The following is a 20,888-nucleotide window of genomic DNA, read 5'->3' as shown; positions in this document are numbered from 1 at the left end:
TTTATCTCTCATATTATAATTTATAAGTACAAAGTATCCGATCTCTTCTTTTCGTTGAGAGTCGTTTTTTTAACATTAAAATATTGAGATAGTTTAAAAATAAAATCTTTAAATCAGATGAATATGTAATTTTAAAGGGTTAATTTTCAATAAACTTTTCTTGCACATAATACTTTTATTCTTCTTAATAGCTTTTTAAGAATATATTAAACAGGAAAAGGATATTTACGTCACTTCTCTTGCATCATTGTTAGGGCTGTCTCAATCCATTTTATATTGTAATAACAATCACATTCTTATTATGAGCATTATTATATCTACGTAGGCTTACAGCATTGATTTGTAATTGCGAGGCACATGAGACATCCTTCGCCTCAGGGTGAACGACGCAATGGCTTGTCCAGGGTTGTATCCATTTTGAGCTATGCCGTCGGTCGTTTTGTATTGCATTACGACTCAAGTACTATTGATACTGTTATGGGGCAGTTGATGCCGTTTAACTTCAGTTGGATCATCGCTCGTTTTGTCACCTCCTACTACCAAGAAAAAAACGAGTGCGCGTACCGTAACCGTTTCATAGCTCCAAATGCTATATTTTCACCATAAAACTTGCCTAAAACACCTAGTCTGCGTGTTTTCTCTTTACTCTTCGCCTTAAATTCGGCTGTATGATATTATGGTTTCTAAATTGACCTATGATTTTGAAGTGATTCCAAGACTAATAAACAAACCACAGTTATTTCCATGTATTCTTTGTATATGTCTCAGGTATAGATATATTATCCCACTGACGTTAGGTATATTGTCAAAGTCGTGATATTATAATTTCACTAGTGATATTGTGTATGTTCCGATATGCACTGCAAGCACTGCACAATGCTATCACAGTAGAAAAATTCGTTCCGTTATGGACTGGCAGTATACTGCAGCAGTACCCTAGGGAAATATATAACGTCATAAATCGCTGCCATATTCTACTGTGAGCACTGGCGTTTTCGAGGTAAGGTATTCGCAGTACTTTGATCACGTGATCAGTCAAAACCACTCGAGTGCCTAACGTTTTATAAATAATACCTACTGTTTAATGCGAAATATTTTTAATTTGACAGTACTCCAACAACAGTTTTTTTTAATGAACTAGAAAACTTTAATACACTCATTTGAATGCTGCGTCAAAAAATGCGGCTGACAGTATACGGGATGGCGTTCCGTTTTAAATAGTAACCAGTATAACTGGCTATAAAGGAACGGCTTTACAGTATACTAAATTGACGTCACACTGTACAGTCGCAGTGCATATCGGAACATAACCCATCATAAAAAACCGGTAGATCAATCGACTTCATTTCTTACAATTTAACGGGCTGGTTTTAGTGGCATTGTTATCACACGCGTAGACTATTTACGGGTACAATTGTCATTTATGTGATGAAAAAAAAAACGAAAGTAGACGGACACACGCATTCGGTAGTAATTATAAAATTGCCTGCTGAATACAGCATCAATAGATGTAACATTGCGTGGTAATTGTAAAAAGCTCCTTTTAAACGTCGGTCCATCAGAGGGTGCACTCACAATTCTTTACTTCTTCTGCGCCTTCATACGTACAAATGCATTGCCCGAAGTTGAGGCCGGTTGAAAGGATTCATAATGAACGGCGTGAATGCTCTGGTGTAGCTTCGTGTAAAATGCCGCATGCCAAAATGTGGCCCCTGAATTGCTTGGACTTGGATCAGAGATCGGACTAGTGCGTAAGCAATATCTGAATTCACTCCGAGATTTCTAGACCTGTATTTTCACGAGTACGGATCGGACTCTGATCGGAGGTAGTTCGAAAGCGCTCTAACGACTCTCAGTGCCACAAATTTTGCGGAACACGTATTCTTTCACTTGTCCCCAACGGTTAAGAGTCGAGCGGCGTGAGGTCGAGAGCCAGGCGGCACCACCTCACCGGATTCCTGGAGTGCCGTACGCTCCTTGTAGATACTATCTACCGACGCCCGAAAAATTTTGCGTGAGCGCTGCCGTAGTGTACTCTCGCATGTGCAGACGGCAACTCCAAACCAAGCGGAAGTGTCATAACTTTGTTCGTAATCTCTATGAGCTGCGGCGTAGTTACAATTATTGCGTCCTAGACAGATGAACATGTTAAAATACTCTTCATTCGAGTACACGACGCACAAAAACTAACAAACTATAACTATCGACATACCTATACTGATGCCATAATATATCTTAACGTATTTGTGCTTTGGGTTTTAATTCCATGCTTTTGGTTGTAAAATGAAGCCTACAAGAGAGGAATGAAAATATAAAAACACGCATACATACACAAAACTATGTTCCGATATAATATAATTTATTAAGAATCGCTTTTAGAAAACAAAACATCTAGATAATTAAAAAAAAAGGAATTACAGAAAATTTATTAAACTGCAATAATTCAGTACCATTGATAATATATTATGAAAAAAATATTATTGATATTAGCACGTATATGGATTATGTGTACACCATAACGACCATAAAGGTGCTACTTGAACACCTCGCTTAATCAGTCGCGTGCGTTGGACATCCAGTCGTGCTTGTACAGACCGAGTTGCACCTTCCGGCCTGTCCGACCACAGCCTCTCCGCCAGTGCAGCCGCTCGGGGCCACACCCTAGCATCCAATCCTCCAGAGCCCAATGTTGGAGACCACACAGTGGCCTCACCACCTAACATATTTTGTATATTTTTCCGTGCCCAAGGTCTATGCTCGTACACTTTCTGCCACGAATTATATAAAGCGCCACCAGACTCGTCATACCAATTTCCATGCCCGCCATTCAAATCCCACATGTCTTCATGAGATACTATAATTTTTAAACCTTTAGCATATTTCTGAGTCCCTGAGAATTCTCTTGTCTGTAAACCTATTTTAGGAACAAATTCCTTTAAGCCCACCCTTAAACTTTCACTCAAGTGCGAATACCATAAGATTATCAAATTTGGTAACTGGACATTAGCCAACTGCAAGCGTTTCAAGGCATTTATATTGAATTCAAACCACAACTTCATAGGATTAATGGTATCAAAATGGTCTGCCCAGCATCTAAGGGACACGTCGTCATTACCCAAGTGAAAAATATCATCAACACCCGTCAGTTTTATTATTTCTGAGTATAAGCTTTGTAGAATATCGAACACATCAGCGCTGCGAGGGTTTAATTGTCCGCAAGGTGGGTATTTACAGTAAGCAGACCACGGAGTTGCATCCAAGCAGAAAACAAGATTGTTATCTACCGAGCTATTGACCCAATACCAACCGGAGCCAACATGTGCTGGAACATCCACCTCTAATAGGACGCGTATTCCGCGAACCCTGGCGTATTGAGCTACAGCTCGGACGTCGTCAGGAGTATATACAACACTGGAACTATAAGTACCGTAAAATGATAACTGGTTAATACCAGACACTAACAGCGGAAATGCTTGCGAGTCGGTAATATGCCAGTGGAATGTGTTTAGCTTACACGCTGACATAGCGTCTATAGTTCGAATTAAATCAGTGATAGGAAAGTAATTGCGTGCTGTATCCAACATAAGTCCTCGGTATTTAAAGCGAGGGGCGTCTTCTACTAAAGCGGCTTCTAACATGATGAGTGAGCCGGCGTACACATCCAGCCAAATAAGCTGAGATAGAGTTTCCAGCGCGTGTCGAACTCCGCAAAATGAATTAGCTAATATTTCTGCAATAAGTGTGCTGCTCGAGGTATTGTCTGGTTTCACAGATAATTTGTAGCTTTCATCAGTATCGAGGCGTAATCTAGGATCCGAATTAGCGTTCTCGTTCATACCTACTTTTATATAAACCGCTCGCCATTCATCAAACGTGCGTACTTTATATTCCATTCCCTTTAAAACATCTTTGAAATTATCAAAAGCTTCTTCTATGTGTTCGCGTACAGATCTTGAAGAGGTAGAGATAATGTTCAGCTGAAATAAATCAGATCTGACTGGAACAGCTGATGTGGATAAGCTGACATGACCAGTGGGTTGGGGCCACAGATACACGGAGCCACAAAGCAGGTTACATGTCGTTAGTGATTGCATTTTCTCCTTCATTGTTGCCTTTACTGGGACACATTTCTCATGGACGCAGTGCCAGCTCCAAATCGGTACTTTATTTCTACAATGAATTTATATTACAATTTATATTATAATAATGAAATGAATACAATAGAACTTGACCTGAAAATGGTTTACATACTGCAAGAGCCCAGGGACTTGGTATATTATAGTAAACATTAATAAATATCCTCTTATCACTTTTAATTTCGAAATTTCCGGAACTTTGATATAAATGTATAGTTGCATGATTTACCTACAACTCTTTGAGGATTTTAAAACGTAAGTATAATCTTGTAGTAACCATTTACGGTGTTTTTTCAACATTGGGTTAGAATTATTTTTTCATTATGAGAATGAATACTAAGCAATGTTAATAGGTTACCACTAACTCCAGTTGTGTACACCTGTCTTATTTTGATTTAAATTGATTACGTATTAGTGTCAATATTCTAAGGTATACTTACTTAGAAGAAGTATTGGTATCATAAAATACCACAGACCAGAAATTTAAAGTATCTGTACTTTAATCTATTTATATTTCACAACATCTTCGAACTTTTATGAACCAGTTAGTTGAGGTAGGTAATTGATAGATCACCAGTGCACCAGCAGAGACAAAAGAGTTTTGGTCTCTTAAATCCTTTTATACAAATGATTTAAGTTTTCTTTAGTATTAATTCCGCCAATATTTGTTTTTATAACAATTCGACACGTGTTTCGCCTCTACACGAGGCATCCTCAGGACGTGTTGTCTCGCCAAAATCGTAATCGTGCCAAATTTTGTTATAAAAACAAATATTGACGGAATTAACACTAAAGAAAACTTAAATCATTTGTATAATTATGGAGTTCCGCAAAGTAACGCCTAATTCAATAAATTTTTTAAATCTTTTTAGTCCTTTACTTAATTTACTTGCTTTTAAGTAATGTGTTTTATTCATTCACATTTCTACAAGATTTGAGCCTTAGAATTACTTTAGAAGTAGTCTCCGCGTGCCCCTTTTAGATAGCGTATCGTTTTTATTTATGTTTTCTGTATTGATGCTAGTTCATTCTCAGGTGTCAGTATGGCATGGTTTTAATTTAATTAATGTAACAACAGTAAATCCGTCAGATGTGTATACATCTGTATAGAAAACCGTAGGAAAACTAACAGGACATTTTGTGAACAAATTTATTCAAACATATAAAAGTCTCAATAGTTATTAATCCTGTTTGGATTATGCTCGAGGTGACACTCGTTTTCTCGTTTCTGTATTTATTTATTTTTTAATCGTACAAAATTCTTGGTTGGCAATTCAGAGCTCAATAACGTTAATTATTGGTCTCTGTGTCCGTGAAGAAACACGTAACTCGCCATCAATCCGCTAGGAGTATAATTGTTATGTGCTCGCAATCATGCGCAAATTATATTTGAATATATTTATTTACATTCTTTATCGTGTCGTTAAAGTAGCTACTTTAGGTTCACTACGAGGAATTCAAATATACGAAAACTTACGGCCGTTCCCAATATTCAGCCTATCTCCGGTTGTGGCCTACTTGAGATAAAAATCATAACTATCGTTGACTTTTCTGTCCCAAGAAACTTATCGACATTAACTCACCTAATCCCTTCACGCTGTCTGTCAGTGGGAGGAGGTATAGCTTACCAGCGATAGAAGTTTGTATGGAAATTGCAATTCACTTGTCCCAATATAAGGCGACAACAATGACTTTTCGGGTATATTGGGACAGCTTCAGATTATTGACAGCTAATTACTGCACGGTAGTAATTTATCTCTATCTGTAGATAGTACATATATTGGGAACGGCCGTTAGTAAGCACAAAATAAAAAAACAATAAAATTCATAACTCTATATTTACCTATTAACGATAAAATTCAACATTGTTAACCGAATGTAATGATAAAATTCTCACATAAATGAGATAGCCACACAGGATAACGCCAAGCAACCAGCACGAGAGACCGAAGATAATAATAATGAGATCTTTTATTAGATAGAATCTATTAACGCCTTTGAAATTTGGATATAGTATGCAAAGCTCCATCAAAACAGGAAACACCACCGCTAACAGGGTTGTGCATAGGTTCCCGACAAACGCCACGAAGGCGCCTTGGACCGGAATGCAGTAGCACACTAAAACTGAAACAATGTATTAAATTAATAATTAAATATGCTTTCTTCCACGTACTACAAAGCTGTGGAATGAGCTTCCTTGTGCGGTGTTTCCGGGACGATACGACCTACTTCGATACCTTCAAAAAAAGCGCATACTCCTTCCTTAAAGGCCGGCAACGCTCCTGTGATTCCTCTGGTGTTACAAGAGATAGTGGGCGGCTATAATCGGCGAATATTTGGTCTCCAGGGTTAGATCAGTAAAGACTTTTCTTTCTATTAAAGTTTCTTGTGACTTCGTCTCAGCTGAGTCACGTTAGTGAAGACAAAGTAATATATTTAACAACTGATCGCAATTCGACCATGATTCATTTAATTTTTAAGTTTGAACTTAATTACGTTTTATTTATCATTGTTGTTTTTATGAAAGAGTGACAAACGATCGTACGGGTTACCTGGTGTTAAGTCATCACCGCCGCCCAAATTCACAGGAGCATTGCCGGTCTTAAAGGAAGGTGTACGCGCTTTCTTTGAAGGTACCCATGTCACATTAAACCTCTATACTTAATGTATGTGTGTGCCATTCTAGCAGTAGTGTCCGTAATATTTTTTAATGTATATTAATCTTTAGAAATAGTTTTATTTGGTACCTTGTCAAATAGAGCAATAGAAAGAAGTATTTTAAATATTCGAAACATACAGAAAACTATGAACTGTAAAATTCTAAATGAGACTTTCGTAACAAATTCACTCACTAAAAACTAAAGTCATGTAGCTGGCCTAACAGAAAGTAGGTGCCTCTAAGAACCAAAAAGTGGAAAGGTTTTGGTCAAAAATAACGGTGGATTGAAGATATTGCAAATGTTGCTGGTATAGACTGTGCAAAAACAGGCAAATATGAAAAAAGGCGAAGGAGGCCTTGACGGACTTGTTCATGTACCTACATTAAGACTTATAACTATGACTATATTATGTTTATATTATATTATACTAATGACTAATAACTTATACTTATTATAAATGGGTTCCAAAATTTTACAAGGCACAGTTTGTAGGCCTCCCTACTTTCCCATCGGTGCAATCCATAAAAATGTAAATAAAGGGTATAGAGATGTTACATTTGAAAGTTCCTTGCGGCACGTCTTTTGCGTACATATGAAACATTTGTTCAGCAATCAAAATAACCAAGAATCTTATATTGAAAAATGGTCGCAATAAATTTTATTTGAAAAAATAGCAGTTCAATTGAAGGCCGATGAAATGTAATCATATTTAGATTGGTAAAGCGGCAGGGAGCGGAAGAGATTCTGCAGAACACTCCCGTGAGTGTTCCGAAGAGCTGTTTGACCTGATGCCTGCCACCGAATTTAAAGGACCTCCTTTAAAAAAAAACGATACGTATAACCAAAATAAGGAAAAAGTTTTCTTGTTCAATGTATATAGGACATGTGGTGTCCTACACAGGCACGTACACTTTTCTAAAAGGCCGTTAACCCTCCTGTGATTCATCTAATGCTGCAAGAGAATATAGGGGGCGATGATCAATCAAAATCATGTGACCCGTACGGTTGTTTGTCACCCTCTTCCATTAAAAGGAACGTAATAAATATTGAAAGACTATATTTACGCTTTGTTTCACGTCCGCCGTTGAGATTTATAAGGGGGTAATCCCCCTTATTCATAATAGTCTGCTAACTTAAAGCATTGCTAATTCTCACTCTGTCTTCTTCTATTGACCTAAATCAGAATGAGAAAAAGCACTCCTAAGCGGCTGTTTAAAGTTAGCGGACCATTATGAATAAGGGGTACTTAAACGCTGGTGTATCTAAGACACGTATGAGGCGACATGCTTAAAACAGCTATACATACCAGTGGTATGATACCATTTCCTTCCTATTTGGTACCTTCTTATTTAGATTTCTATGTGCGTGTCATTAAGTAATTCATGATCAAAGTCTAAAATTAAAAATAAAAGAGAGCAGATTACGTATTGAGACGTCTCCTTATTCACGGAATAGTGTGTCTGACGAGGGTCTTGATAAACATAGATAAAAAGAAATTGACCTACATGAAGTGAGCACAAATGTCGGCCTTGCAATTTTCTCAATGAGAAGAACATTTTCGTCCGACATTGATTCCGTGGGATCCCAGTTCTTAATAACATCGGTAATCATCTGGATAGCTGGATAGCATTGTATGGGGTAAATAAAGGCAATGGCAATGAGATACAATCCGATGGCGGCCATGGCTGAGCTGAAAAGTAATTTCATTTCATTATTATATACGAAACTTCGATCTTAGTCATGAGTTTATAAAATAATCATATCTAAGGACTTATTGCAAGATTGATTTAGAAAAAAAAGTAGTTCATTCTACCGTTTGGTTGGGCCTTTACAAATTTCACTTGACTGGAACTTCCTATTCAGCGGCAGAAACTCTTTGTAAGGGTAAAATCATGCCGAAGATGCCTCACTGAGATATGTCGCGGTCGCGGTTTCGCTTGCTACCTCGATGTCACGATTTAAAACAAATGTCATATGCAAACAGACAAGCGCGAAAATGTCGAAAGGTACCTCTCACTGCGACACATCGGGGGTCACTTCGATATTTACCTACGAGAAAACAAAATATTTTGTTTTTAAATCGCGGTCGACTGCAAGCATCGATGTGATCTAGCTTGTTGTGGTTGTTTAAATCTGATTATGGTTGTGAATTACACTGTCGCAGCCACTTTACCGTAAGCAGACGTCTAAGCAACTAAACTGAGCATCCAGCCGACTATTTCGCACCGACATCCATGTAAAAATCGCGATATTGACATCGAGGTATCGAGGCAGCGACTGCGAGGCATATTCTTACTCTTAGGGTAGGGTAGGTGAATTTCAAGAAACATATGAGTTTATTATTAAGTCTTTTTAGGGACTCCATACAATTTAAATTAGAAAATATCGGCTGAAGAAACATACTCGTCATCGAACGGCAGAAACCGTAATACATTCTCTTCCATAGTACCAAATGACCAATACCCTAGCACACCGAACAGTGTACTTATCAGAGTGGGCACAAACAAACCAATCGTAAGTATCCCAAATGGTTTGGTCAAAACTCTCGGATCCTTCAAAGCCTTGTCTAGTGAAAGAATCTGCAAGTTTTAAAATCAATGTTTAGCATTCAGCAAATTTTCTTAAATTTGTATTCAAACTAAAATAAGTACCTGCTTTTACTTCTTCTTATTTATCAGCCGGAAGACGTCAACTGCTGGACAAGGGCCTCCCCCAAAGATTTCCACGACGATCGGTCTTTGCCCTCATCCAACGTATTCCGGCGATCCTGACCAGATCGTCGGTCCATCTTGTGGGGGGCCTACCAACACTGCGTCTTCCGGTACGTGGTCGCCATTCGAGGACTTTACTGCCCCAATAGCCATCTGTCCGTCGAGCTATGTGCCCTGCCCACTGCCACTTCAGTTTCGTAATCATTTGGACTATGCCGGTAACTTTGGTTCTCATACGAATCTCCTCATTTCGGATTCGGTCTCGCAGGGAAATTTCATGGAGCTTCACGGAACGCTGCCCATCCGAGTTGGATTCGACGAGTGACCTCTTTCGCGAAATTGGACCTTTGTACATTGTAATCATTCTTTTTAGATCGAGATTTTTTGTCGGAACTGTAATTGTCCATATAGCACTGATTGTTGTCTCGCCCGCGTCAGCGCGAAAAGGAAGCTGGAAAAGGCTCAGCTAATGTTTCCTCTTACGCACATGCCTAACACTCTATGCCCGGGTGTACTGTAAGTACTGCAAACCCTGCGCCATAGTTAAAGCCGTCCCTGGCTCGAAAATAAAATTCTTTTGATGAACATGTAAAGTAAAAACCACTTACAACTGCCAATGCGCTCAAATTGAAAAGGCAGCTGCCAATTACAAAATAGAAAGCTAAAGGATCAGTAGTGGCCATGATAACGTGTCCATGAGGCGAAGCAAATATATGGTAAGTAACAATAGTTAAGCCAATCAAGTTGAGGAAGTTACCTGAAACAGACAGATTTAAATAAAATGAGACTCCAGTTACGTTATTTAGTAGTGACGACATGTCAGGCACACATTATAGTCTATAATTCAATGAAAAACCGACAAATTATTTGAGCCTTGGAATAAAAATAGATAAGTTAGCGCTCAATCAATGGAAACCCTCCTTCGACGCGGGCCCTAAGTAAAGCGTTATAGGTAGCCCTGGCAGTACGCGTGGACGACAGAATGTGCATTAAAACATGTGTAATTCGGAAATGAAAATACCCTAAAACAATAAAGTCGTCATGAAATCGTCAATGTTGCTAAGTGACATCAATAATAATTCATTGAGACATTCAGGCCGCAGAGCGTGCCAAACAATTACAAACTCTCGAAAAACAACCCTCCTTCTAGCATAGGGACTTAAAAATTAATATTTGAAACAGACTGAAAAAAATTTATTAGTAGTATGTGCTGAAGGGGAAAAGGTATTTACGGGGGGACATTTCTAATTTCTAGTTTATTTTATAATAGTTAATGTAAAAGATTCTGATCATCACTACATATTCAAAGTCCACCGCCGCGTCTCTCTGTCTGTTCGCGATAAACTGAAACACTACTGCAGCAATTTTCATGTTGTTTTCACCAATGGATAGCGTGGTTCTCGATGTACTTTGCATGTCGAAGGATTCCTTCATATGAAAAACCATTTCAAAAAATACTTTGGTTCCTTAAAAAACGATCAATTGGATCAGTTTTTGTTCGTTTCTCGGTCGTTTTTCACAACCCCTTTTCAGGTAAGCACGAGTGTTTACCATTTGATAACAATGTAGTTATTTTCAATTGGAAGCCGTGTAGTATATTCAGAGGGTCGAGGTGAATGGCAGGAGATCTCCTGGGACTCCTCTCGGTATGAGGGTACCACAAGGATCTATTCTTGGACCCTTCCTCTTCCTAATTTATATAAATGATCTACCTAACCTTGTAGAAAAAAAACACAAGGTGGTATTGTTTGCGGATGACACTTCACTTATATTCAAAGTGAAACGAAGCCAAGTTTTATATGACGAAGTAAACAATGCTCTATCTGACATCGTGTACTGGTTTAGCGCCAATAACTTATTGTTAAATAATCATAAAACCAAATATATTAAATTCACCGCGCCAAATGTCAAAAATGTAGATGCGAATATTTTATTAAATGGAGAGGTGGTAAAACCAGTGGAATCTGCTATATTTCTTGGCATTACTCTTGATTCCAAATTGCAGTGGGGCCCCCATATTGAAGGATTGGCGAACAGGCTTAGTTCTGCAGCATATGCGGTTTAGAAAATCAGACGGTTAACTGACATAGATACGGCGAGATTAGTATACTTTAGTTATTTTCATAGTATTATGTCCTATGGTATATTGTTATGGGGCAGTGCGGCCGATATTAATACTATCTTTGTGCTGCAGAAGAGGGCTATTCGCGCGATTTATAACCTAGGTCCTAAAGAATCATTAAGAGAAAAATTTAAAGAAATAAACATTTTGACTGTTGCTTCTCAATACATTTTTGATGTTTTTATGTTCATAAGCACATTGAGGAATTTTCTAGAAACTGTGACATTCATAATGTTAACACGAGGAACAAAAATAAACTTGTTATGCCTACTGCTCGGTTGGGTTGAGTTAGTAAGTCTTTTGTTGGGCGATGTATATGCTTCTACAATATGATCCCAGAAAATGTACAAAACAAATGTGTTACGAAATTTAAAAGAATTGTTAAAGTTTTTTACGTTTGTTTGTGTGGGAAAGGTTATTATAGCATAAACAATTTTCTTAATGACACCACGGACTGGGATTAAAGCGAACACCCTCAGGCTCTTTAATTATTAATGTTTATTGTACGATATTACATTGTAATCCATATTTTATATAAAAAAAAAGCCCGCTGAGTTTCTTGCGCCCATTCTTCTCAGGTCTGAGGCAGTCTCTTTTGAATGGGTGGTAGATTTTGACGTTCAATAAGTGATTATAAATCCTATTTTGAATAAAAATATTTGAATTTGAATATAAAAATTGTTTGAAACTGTAAAAGACGATGTTTCTTGTCAACGCAGTTTAAGTTAACACACTGTTGCAGTAAACCAAAATTGCATAATTAATGCGAATTATTTGTTTCAACTCTATCAAACTTAAATATCATCTAAACAAGACTTACCAAACAAGGACACGTAGCTGATTATAGACAAAGTCTTCATGAAGTATTCTAGCAGCAAAAATGGAATTAACATGGCCAAAATTGCTGGTTTTGAAGTTTTCCAATCCATAATCTAAAATTAATTATTTGATTAATCTGTAATTTGGGTTGTACATAGTCTCAATGTTTACTAAAGACAGGCTGCTGTTGTCGAGATTAACGGCGAAATACGACACTGTGGCGGCGACATGGGACGGGTCGTCCCCTTCCCTAAAATATGGTTGAGGGAGGCGATGGCTGGCTCATGCGTCATGCTCGTGAACGGGCGCTGCTTGTGGTGGCAGGATGATCCTGTTGCCGGAGACTCGATTTCAGATTCTTTAAAGTTATTGTGTGTTTATATATGTATGGATACATATTTATTTATTTATATTTATTTATTATTATTTATTTTAAAAAAGCGCGTACACCTTCCTTAAAGGCCGGCAACGCTCCTGTGATTCCTCTGGTGTTGCAAGAGAGTATGGGCGGCGGTGATCACTTAACAACAGGTGACCTCTACGTACGCTCGTTTGTCCTCCTATTCCATAAAAAAAAATATAATCGCTTATAAAATGCTCATAGAATACCTTTATTTATTTATGGTGTATGTGGATGATGCAGCTACTGTACACAATAACTTTTGTATTAATTTACATTTACTTTTTTGACTTACTCGTGTAAGACATTGACCATTTGACGTTTGAGTGTGTTTGTTGCATCATTTTACATTTTACATATTATATTGTGATTGAAATGATTTGTAAATCGATGTAAAGGTAAATCTGGATATAAAAGAGTGGCAATGAGTTTCTTGCTACTTCTTCTCATTAGCTCAACCCTTTACGAAGTAGCGGTAGATTCAATAAGAAAAATATATTTTTTTGACATTCATAAGTGTCATTTCCGTGACCTACGTGAATAAACTGATTTTGATTTGATTTGATTTGATAGTTTATCAGTTTTGGTGGGAATAAGGGAAGAGGTCATTGTTGCAGGATGTGGTTAAATTTGCTCCTGGTTTGGTTTGTAGGTACTCACTCATGTTAGTCTCGTAGCACTATAAGATGGCAATGTATTTGCGTATTTTATATTTGACTAGCTGATGCCCCACGACTTCATCCGCGTCCACACAGGACCACTCAGTAGCAACATTTCAATTATTTTTTTTAAATAAAAGAACACTAATAACATAATATGCTGTCGCGACACTTTTGTAAAAAATGATTTGTTCTGCAAAGTCGTAGTACATTATTTTATTCTATCATCAATACTTTTCGCAGCGCACGCGATGTAAATAATATTTTTGGAAACTTTTATACACCTTGGGTTACATTATTGGAGTTTTAGAAAGGATCCCAATTTAAAAAAAATAGAGCCTATGTCAACTGTGTAGCAACAACCAACAGTGTAGCTTCCCAACAGTGAAAGAATTGTTCAAACAGGTTCAGTAGTTTCGGAGCCTATTCAATGCAAATAAACAATCAAATCTTTCCTATTTATAATACATTTATTTACCATAAGGAGTGATATAACATATTGCAACAACACTTGGTAAACATCATGAAGCTACGTTACTTCGTAAAGGGGCTATGACACGGGAAGAAGAACTGTTATGAAACTTCCAGCCCATCTTTTAAATCATACAAAAACTTAGCCTATTTACTATCAACTTAAAATAATATTATACAATTTTAAGTGGCACGCAGAATTTATACAAAGAATTAAAATTCATTGAAGTAGGCGTTACTCTGCGGAAATCCATAATTATACAAATGATTTAAGTTTTCATTAGTATTAATTCCGCCAATATTTGTTTTTAAACAATTCGCCAAAATCTGGCACGAGACATCTCGAGAGTCTTGTGCCAGATTTTGGCGAGACAACACGTCTTGAGAATGCATCGTGTAGAGGCGAAACACGTGTCGAATTGTTTAAAAACAAATATTGGCGGAATTAACACTAAAGAAAACTTAAATCATTTGTATAAATATAGATTTCCGCAGAGTAACGCCTACTTCAATAAATTTTAAAATTAATTATTTGATTAATCTGTAATTTGGGTTGTAGATAGTCTCAATGTTTACTAAAGACAGGCTGCTGTTGTGGAGATTAACGGCGAAATACGACACTGCTTGTGGCGGCGACATGGGACGGGTCATCCCCTTCCCTAAAATATGGTTGAGGGAGGCGATGGCTGGCTCATGCGTCATGCTCGTGAACGGGCGCTGCTTGTGGTGGCAGGATGATCCTGTTGCCGGAGACTCGGTTTCAGATTCTTAAAAGTTATTGTGTGTGTATATATATGTATGGATAAATACATATTTATTTATTTATAATCGCTTATAAAATGCTCATAGAATACCTTTATTTATTTATGTTGTATGTGGATGATGCAGCTACTGTATATATATACTCAATAACTTTTGTATTAATTTACATTTACTTTTTTGACTTACTCGTGTAAGACATTGACTATTTGACGTTTGAGTGTGTTTGTTGCATCATTTTACATTTCACATATTATACCTAAATCTAAAAAACATAACACATTGTTTATACAAAGAAATAAAACTTACGTCTCTCAAACTGTCCGTTGTAAATATAACGAACACTGTACAAATACCAAGCTGGCTCAGCATCATTAACACTGCTATGATTGTTCTGAAAGTATAATTATACAAGTGAGTAACTAAATATTATAAACTACTAGCTGGCCCAGCAAACGTTGTATTGCCGATATTAAAATCGCGATACAAAAGTAACTGTTGATCGTAGATGGGTGAAAATTTGAAGTTGTATGTAATTTTTTAAGCTAAATAAACTAAAAACAAAAAATTTGGCGTGACCACCTTTAACACTTAGGGGGATGAAAAATAGATGTTGTCCGATTCTCAGATCTACCCAATATGCACTCAAAATTTCATGAGAAACGGTCAAGCTGTTTCGAAGGAGTTTAACTACAAACACCGCGACATGAGAATTTTATATATTAGATTGACATAAATGATAACTTATGTCTTTCGCAGAACTTATTACGAAGATCGACTAAAAAGTTCAAAACAAGATATAAAGCTAAGCTGTTATAAAGGATAACTGATAGACAATAGATTTTGTTTTTATGCCAATACGGAACGAGACGAGCAGGACGCTCAACTGATGGTAATTGATACGCCCTGCCCATTACAATGGGCCTTTCAGGATTCTTGAAAAACCCAAAAACTGAGCGGCACTACAATTGCGCTCGTCACCTTGAGACATAAGATGTTAAGTCTCATTTGCCCAGTAATTACACTAGCTACGGCGCCCTTCAGACCGAAACACAGTAATGCTTACACATTACTGCTTCACGGCAGAAATAGGCGTCGTTGTGGTACCCAAAATCTACCCGGCATCCCGTGCAAAGGAGCCTCCCACTGGTATAAAATAAGAAGATATTGTATCTATTTTTTTATGAAAATAAGGGACGAGACGAGCAGGACGTTCAGGTGATGGTAATTGATACGCCCTGCCCATTACAATGCAGTCCCGCTCAGGATTATTGAAAAAAACATAAATTCTGAGCGGCACTACAATTGCGCTCGTCACCTTGAGACATAAGATGTCAAGTCTCATTTGCCCAGTAATTTCACTAGCTACGGCGCCCTTGAGACCGAAACACACTAATGCTGCAGTAATGTGTACTACTTCACGGCAGAAATAGGCGCTGTTGTGGTACCCATAATCTAGCCGGCATCCGGTGCAAAGGAGCCTCCCACTGGTAGTTTCCCTCCAAGTTTTGCTTTACTTAGAATGAAGGCGGGGAAGACGCAGACTTAGGGTATACTAGCGTATAGACGACCCGACAGCCCGACAATGGGTGACCAATTTTGATTTGTCAATGTATGCTTTAGCCAATGTATGGTTCTATTCTATTCTTCCCATTGTGGCATCTATGGAAAGAGACACCACACCAGTGGGAGACTCCTTTGCACAGGAAGCCGGCTAGATTATGGGTACCACAACGGCGCCTATTTCTGACGTGAAGCAGCAATGTGTCAGCATTACTGTGTTTCGGTCGCGGGCGCGGTAGCTATTGAAATTACTGGGCTAATGAGACTTGATATCTTGTGTCTCAAGGTGGCGAGCGCAGTTGTAGTGCCGTTCAGAATTTTTGAGTTTTTCAAGAAGCCTAAGTGGCGTGGCATTGTAATGGGCGGGGCGTATCAGTTTAACGTCCTGCTCGCCTCGTCCATTTTCATAAAATAAAATATCTAAGTATTATAATCTATTGACATAAATGATAACTTATGTCTTTCGCAGAACTTATTACGAAATTCGAGAACAGAGTCGACAGAGATCGAAACAGATACAGGATAGGTGATAGGCAATTAGATATTGTACCTATTATATTATAAAGAGCGTTTCCCTCTTACAATGAAGGTGAAGAAAACACAGACTTAGAATAGACTAGCGTATACACGACTTGACAGCCCGACAATGCGTGCGCTAGTGTTTCCATTCTATTCTATTATTCGTACTGTGGCTTCTGTGGAAGACACACTAGCTACGGAGCAGTGGCGTGCATTGGTTTTCTAATAAAGTAGGCACTGTAGAACTTAATAGTAGTAGTTGCGATTTAATCGGACAGCGCTAGGTTTTGAGATCAAAATATTGAAGTTGTTTGTATATAGGTTCCGGATCGTTTGGTCAACCTAATACTTAAATTTGTGTCATGCTAGGTACACGTAGGTAACTAATATAGTTAGAAATTTAGATATTTCACGCATAACGCGAAGAGGTTGACGTTACCTCGCCAAGCAATGGTTTTTACTAGGTATTTAGCGTAATGTAAGACTTACTGGGTGGGTGTTCAATAGAAGTTTGATTATAGATACGAAACTGAGTGAACTTTATACTAGTGGTATAATATATTAATTTAGGTTCTTATTAAGGTAAAAACCACAGCTATATCAACCGATCATTTCCTTTTAAATCAGCTCTTTATATACTTCAATCAGCTAAATTAAAATAAAAAATCTCTCCACCTTGACGTTGGCCGAATCGTCGACATTCAGTCGACGGAGCCAGTTATTTAAAAAAAAAAAAGGTAGGCATTGCCCAATTGCCTATATGGAATGCACGCCCCTGCTTAGGAGCTAATTCCAAGCTTGGCTGTTCACGACTTATCAACCGTGACCATTATCAGACGGCAGTAAGGTCCTCGAATGGCGACCACGTACCCGAAGGCGCAGTGTTGGTAGGCCCTTACAAGATGGAATGACGATCAGGTCAAGGTCGCCTGATTACGTTGGACGAGGGCAGCGCAGGACCGATCGTCGTGCAAATCTTTGAGGGAGGCATTTGTACAGCAGTGGACGTCTTCCGGCTGATGATGATGATGAACCATAATCGGTTACAGTATCAATAGGTTCTTGCTTTAACTCTGTTAAAGATATTCTTGTTTCCTGCACGCTTAGTTTGTCTATACGTTAGTATTTTGTAAGGCTATGGCTCCTACGATTCCCATGCTGCATATAGGACATTAGACATCGCCGACCATTACTATCTAACTCAAGGATCATTTACGGCCATTCCCAATATTCAGTCTATCTCTTACTTGAGATAAAAATCGTAACTATCGTTGAATTTTCTGTCTCAATAAACTTATCGACGGTAACTCACCGTATCCGTACGCGCTGTCTGTCAATGCGACGACGTATAGCTTACCAGCGATAGAAGTCTGTACGGAAATTGCATTTCACGCGTCCCAATATAAGGCGATAAGAATGACTTATCGCGTATATTGGGACAGCTTCAGATTATTGACAGCTAATTACTGACAGCAGAAGGTAGTAAGATAAGAATGACTTATCGGGTATATTGGGACAGCTTCAGATTATTGACAGCTAATTACTGACAGTAGAAGGTAGTAGTTTATCTCTATCTGTAGATAGTATATTAGGAACGGCCGTAAAACGTCTGGATAGACTATGACAGCTGTGAAAACGTCGAAAAAATTGGACTTATAACTAACCTCTATTTTGAGCAATTCACACACACTAACACAAAGTTTCATACTGATCTCGAGTGTAAGACCTTGCTTGTCACGCACACTAAACTAATATTCCTGGCCTGTTTTTATCGGTTGTCTAACAGCAAGATACTATCTAGACGTATAAATGATCCAAGCTCTAACTCAATAATAAAAAATATATTATCTATATAATAAAATATAAGGTATGGTCTCTTTGCCGACTATAATAGCTACTTCATGTTCTGATATTTCTGGTTTTGTTTCATCTATACTCGACTTGCAAATCACAACGGTGCTAAAGAAGATATTAAAATACTTACGGTCCTCGTCGTCCTATATTTTTACAAATACGTGGACCATGCATTAATGCCAGACGAAAACCATATCTGTACGAAATATACGGTATTTTCAGTTGACGACTTATTTCATTTAAGCACCACAGCTGCAATCAGTTTTTCAAACATTTTTTTAAACTCAATACTTTGGGTTGACTACAACTAAACTGTGTACTTCGTTGTGATGTAGGTCCTGTTTAATTTTTTGAGACGGTTTTTGAAGTAAGGTATACTTCTTTTGGCGCATTTATGAGAGTGAAATATCGTGTTGTGTTCTTTGTGATAAATTGGTCTATCTATTATAAAATGTTGTTCTTATTTTTTCAATTTTAAGAGTATTACTAGTAACTACTTTAAAGTTTTTATCTTACGCCAAAAAGTATAAACTTTTAACCCGTAAAAACTGCCTATGACCAATTTCTGTCATGAAGCAGTAATATGTAAGCATTACTGTGTTTCGGTCTGCAGGGCGCCGTAGCTAGTCAAATTACTGGACAAATTAGACTTAACAACTTGTCTCAAGGTGACAAGCGCAGTTGTAGTACCATTCACAATTTTCGGGTCTTTCAAGAATCCTGAGCGGCACTGCATTGTAATGGACAGGGCGTATCAATTACCAGCTGAACGTCCTCCTCGCTCATCCCTTATTATCATTAAAAAAATGTATCATTAGTGTTTTTAATACCACAATAGACATTTGCAAAAAATATTCCACAATAATAACAAAGCATTTATCGTTTATCAACACCGCTTTACAGATAAACCATAGGTAAACATCTTACATTCACTAACCTAAAACACAACAGAAAAAATAATCAACGCAAGGGACAGGTGGAGCAATATGGTGACACTCACAACGATAAATTTCCACAATCGCAACTAAAAGCTGGTGCAAACGAAGTTTTCCTTGCGGTGTTGTGACTTGTGGGAGGAGGGTCGAATTCCAGCGAAGTAAAAGATTCGCTGACGTTGAGAACTGATCTCGTTTTGATACGGGGCAACATAACTGGCGAAAATACCACAGCGAGGTGCTATATCCCATGGTTCACCCATTCCCATAAACTGCAAGTTCGGTGAAGAACGTTTTGCGTGAACAAAACATCGTAGTCTGATACTGCCCTCCACAGTCTTGTGGAATGTATCGTAATGAGCACGCCTGGGATTTACTAAGAAAATTGGAACATCCCATCATTTGGACCAGCAAGAAGATCTTTATCGGACATGGAGCATGATTCGTTCGCCCGAATAGATAATTTAGTATTCAGAATACCAAGGAGGTACATAGCCTTAGTTACAGTAACGTCTGTTTATGCACTGATGAAATTTATTTAATTCTATTTAAAAAAATATGTTTGTATTCACATACCATTGTTTGTATCAAATATCTAAACATTTAAGTTAATTCCGAACAATAGTGAGTCTTACACAATGTTGACTAATGTTGACTAAAATTGATGACAGGCATGGTTGGCCGTTCCATTAGTCTTTTAATTTAATAAGTAGAGAGAATATTATTTAAAATACAAACCAATGTTAAATTTGTGTGTATCATTAAAATACCCAACGATATACACATAAAGGGACCTAAAATGATACCAGCTTGGCTAACAGCTAAAGGGAGCCCTAAGACTCCAGCACCCGATATTATTCTTAGCAGATTAAAATATGCCATGGAAGTTCTGCAAATCAAAATATATATATATACAGATACTATTTAATCAAACTCAATTAAAAATAATAAAGTTTTTACAACTTGCGTTATGGGAGATTTTGGTTCCCTATGATCTCTTGGGTCATAACCATCATCAGGGGGTATTTCTTCAGAAAGCCGCGCAAAACGATAGTCTATTAGTGACAATCTGCCTTCAGCTCTTACATTTAGTTTGCTGACGTACTCAAACGCAGCCCTGAAAGTTTATAAAAGACTACATTAGAATCACTGCCGAAAGTAAAGATCCATGAATACGAAATATTATCTACATGATTTAGCTTCTTTATTAGATCAATTTGATTTTCAGTATATGCCTTCTCATATTTTCATGTACTTGTATATTGAAATGTCGAAATCTT

General features: G+C 37.7%; 2 protein-coding genes across 2 annotated transcripts; both read right to left on the bottom strand.

The window, feature by feature from the left end:
- Nucleotides 1-2,338: 2,338 nt before the first annotated feature.
- Nucleotides 2,339-4,505, bottom strand: LOC126977943 (probable beta-hexosaminidase fdl). Its single transcript, XM_050826643.1, has 2 exons — nt 4,252-4,505; nt 2,339-4,170 (listed from the first exon to the last, which is right to left on the bottom strand). Exons 1-2 carry the CDS (start codon nt 4,356-4,358, stop codon nt 2,487-2,489), a joined length of 1,791 nt encoding a protein of 596 aa, XP_050682600.1. The 5' UTR covers nt 4,359-4,505; the 3' UTR covers nt 2,339-2,486.
- A 1,477-nt stretch (nt 4,506-5,982) lies between these two features.
- LOC126977880 (uncharacterized) lies at nt 5,983-20,888 on the bottom strand. Its single transcript, XM_050826510.1, has 7 exons — nt 20,799-20,888; nt 20,576-20,725; nt 20,347-20,497; nt 15,047-15,131; nt 12,450-12,561; nt 8,302-8,486; nt 5,983-6,260 (listed from the first exon to the last, which is right to left on the bottom strand). Coding segments are annotated over exons 1-7 (963 nt in total). The 5' UTR covers nt 20,801-20,888.

This window comes from Leptidea sinapis, chromosome 46, assembly GCF_905404315.1.
Source record: "Leptidea sinapis chromosome 46, ilLepSina1.1, whole genome shotgun sequence".
Classification (NCBI taxonomy): Eukaryota; Metazoa; Arthropoda; class Insecta; order Lepidoptera; family Pieridae; genus Leptidea; species Leptidea sinapis.
Note: the sequence above shows the minus strand (reverse complement) of the source record. Positions and strands in the feature narration are given on the sequence as shown.

Excerpts from the sequence above, each read along its gene's own strand:
- LOC126977943 (XM_050826643.1), bottom strand. The coding sequence starts at position 4,358 with ATGCAACTATACATTTATATCAAAGTTCCGGAAATTTCGAAATTAAAA. Across the intron at positions 4,171-4,251 it reads CAAGTCCCTGGGCTCTTGCA|AAATAAAGTACCGATTTGGA; the intron begins GTATGTAAACCA and ends AATTCATTGTAG.
- LOC126977880 (XM_050826510.1), bottom strand. Across the intron at positions 20,498-20,575 it reads GAACCAAAATCTCCCATAAC|AACTTCCATGGCATATTTTA; the intron begins GCAAGTTGTAAA and ends TTTGATTTGCAG. Across the intron at positions 8,487-12,449 it reads CAGCTACGTGTCCTTGTTTG|CTCAGCCATGGCCGCCATCG; the intron begins GTAAGTCTTGTT and ends ATTACTTTTCAG.